Source organism: Arvicanthis niloticus, chromosome 1 (assembly GCF_011762505.2).
Source record: "Arvicanthis niloticus isolate mArvNil1 chromosome 1, mArvNil1.pat.X, whole genome shotgun sequence".
Taxonomy (NCBI): domain Eukaryota; kingdom Metazoa; phylum Chordata; class Mammalia; order Rodentia; family Muridae; genus Arvicanthis; species Arvicanthis niloticus.
The window spans coordinates 74,870,865-74,873,553 of NC_047658.1; the positions used below are offsets into that span (position 1 = coordinate 74,870,865).

The 2,689-nt window shown below is 38.4% G+C and overlaps 1 protein-coding gene across 1 annotated transcript in view; it reads right to left on the reverse strand.

The window, feature by feature from the left end:
* The window catches only part of LOC117698790 (olfactory receptor 2AG1-like), a 3,074-nt gene extending 610 nt beyond the window's left edge, over positions 1–2,464 (reverse strand). The window contains exons 1-2 of the mRNA XM_034490426.2: positions 2,367–2,464; positions 1–800 (exon numbers count right to left, since the gene is read on the reverse strand). The exon at positions 1–800 is cut by the window's left edge and continues 610 nt beyond it. Coding sequence (XP_034346317.1) covers positions 1–778 — 778 coding nt within the window. The 5' untranslated portion in view covers positions 779–800; positions 2,367–2,464. The remainder of the gene's footprint in view (positions 801–2,366) is intronic.
* Positions 2,465–2,689: the final 225 nt, after the last annotated feature.

A 2,689-nucleotide genomic window follows, 5' to 3' on the forward strand; every position in this document is an offset into this window, starting at 1 on the left:
TATACATGACAATAGCACCCCCATACCACATCCCAACAACAGTCAGATGGGAAGAGCAGGTGACAAGTGCTTTCTTCCTGCCCTCATTAGAGGGCATGTGGAGCACAGTGAACAGAATTAGTATGTAAGAGGTCAGGATGGCAGCAAGAGCTGGAAAGAGCAAGGTCACACCCATCAAATAAACCATGAGTTCATATGTGGAGGTGTCTCCACAGGCCAGCTTCAGCAAAGGAGGGATCTCACAGAAGAGGTGTCTGATCTCCCTGGACTTACAGAAAGGATATTGCATGGTATACATGCTATATCCTAGAGCACTGAGAGAGGCAAGAATCCATGAGGTGGCTATCATGAGACAGCAGACTTTCTGACTCATTAGGATTGTGTAGTTCAGAGGATGGCAGATGGCTACATACCTATCATAGGCCATAAAGGACAGAAGGAGGTCCTCTGCACTACCAAGTGTCAGTGCCAGAAACATCTGTAGGGCACAACCCTCAAATGAGATAGTGTTGTCTTTGAGAAGAAAATCTAATATGGCCTTGGGAATGATAACTGAAGGTTGGAGGAGATCCATGAGAGAGAGCTGCCAGAGCAGAAGATACATGGGCACGTGGAGCCGGGCATCCATGGTGATGACCAGGAGCAGAAGTCCATTACTGGTCAAGGCTAAAAAGTACAGGGCTGTGATAATGGCACAGAGAAGTTCTGGAAAACTGCTATCATCTAGAATCCCCACCAAGATAAAGCCACTTCCTAAGGTAGAGTTGCAGACTTCCATTCTGTGTGGTCTTCTTAGTTGCCTACAAAACATATGGTTAGTTAGGTTTTGCTCATATCAACTCAATTTGCCAATAGTCATGTCAATAGCCCCTTATGCTACCCAGCATGACCCCTAACAACATGGAATCTTTCCAAATAGCTTTACGTCTTGATTTACACCTCTCTATCTCTGTCTCACCATCTCTCTGTCATTGTTCTGTCTCTTTCTTAGTTGGATCACCATAAAGATTTATCTATATGCAGAATAGGTTGTATAAACATTAAGAAATCACCTCACAAAGTACTACCCAGGATACTAAATCTGGAACATCTTTCCAGAAAGTTTAAGGTCTTTCTTAAGGTCAAAAAAATATACTAATGTGTCATTATAGTATAATGTTTAGAAAATGGCCCTAAATAGTTTAGTTAGTTTCTGAAAAAGAAAACATTGAATATGAAACTCTAAACTGATTTCAAAGAAACATTGGTATTGTCTTTTTTCATATTTTGATTTTTCAGGATCTATGTTTTCAATTATGTGTTCATAACTCAGCTTGTAGAAGTCATTCAGCTTGACACATGTATATTAGCATTTCATTTGGTTTCACTGTCCCCTCTGTCAGCCATTAGTAACTTAACCCTTAAATCGTATGAAAATATTCAACTAATATCTCTTTGCATTGTTTGATTTTTGGTAGGTTTCAGTGTTATTCGATGTTAGCAACATCTACAAGGTCTAAAGACCTATGTTGAGATTTCTACAAGAAAGGACGTACCCAGATCTAGATTATAATTCAGAATCTCTATCACTCAGTTGATTCTATTTTCCATGATTTAGTATTAAATAATACTTTTATTTTTTAGTAAATTTTGTTCTTTCAACAATTTCATATATGTCTATAATTTATTAGACTTGCCCCTCCTCAGACTCTCAAAGCCTTCTATCCTGGTTAATATTTAAAAAAATAAAAATAGGCAAGAAGGAAAAGGAGATCAAGAAATCTGATTCTGTAGTTTTTGACTTAAGATTTTCTTTGAATTCTTTTTTTCCTGGCTCAATGTTTCCAGGGTCTGGCTATGCATTTTATTAAAAGAGAGACATATCCTTAATCAGGTTTTAAGAAATCTTGCTGCCTAACCACCTCAACTTCCCTTGGGATGCTTAAAGAGTGAATATCTTCCCTACAGTTGAGATTGGATGTAGTTTTCCTTGACAGTAGTTAATTGGTTTGTTTTGTTAACTTGCTGCAATGTTTCAGGGGTCTGTGCAATATCAGGTGTCAGGGCAGTTGTATTCCTTCCTCTCATCCACAAGTGTGCTCTGGAGGTGGAAGTGGTTGCAGCCAGGCAGCTTATATGTTTTCAGTAGTTTCCTATGAAGTAAGACGATGGTTTCCCTATTATTAGGTATGAAAGGGAGTTGTAGAAAATGTTTCTTATTACTTGTGGCATCAAAGGGGCCCCACTAGCTTTTTGCTACTTTTCAGGCAGCTCTTTGATCTGAATACTCAGTTTTCTTTACCAATGTTTCCCACTATAGGAAAAAGCAAAATATGAATAGAATAACCAGAAATTAGAAGAGATATCCAAGCCCTGTGCTGACTTACCTGAATGTCTCTGGGTTCTGTTGTAAGCCAGGACCTTATCTTTGAAAAAGCTACTTTGTCTTCTCATCCCATGACCTCTTCTCTGCTTTTCTCTGTGGATAGTTTCAGAAAGACTCCTTTGGAAATACTGGTCTAAGATATAGTAAATTAAATAATTCTCTTGGGTGTTTTCTGGGTTGCTCTTCCTAAGATTTTCTATCACTTAATGAGATTTAAGCCATTAGGTTTATTAATCTCTGACATTCAGGATTCGTCTCCCATAGGCTCACAAGTACTGAGATTATAGGAATTTACTACCTGCTTTTCACAGTGTTTTGTTTAAT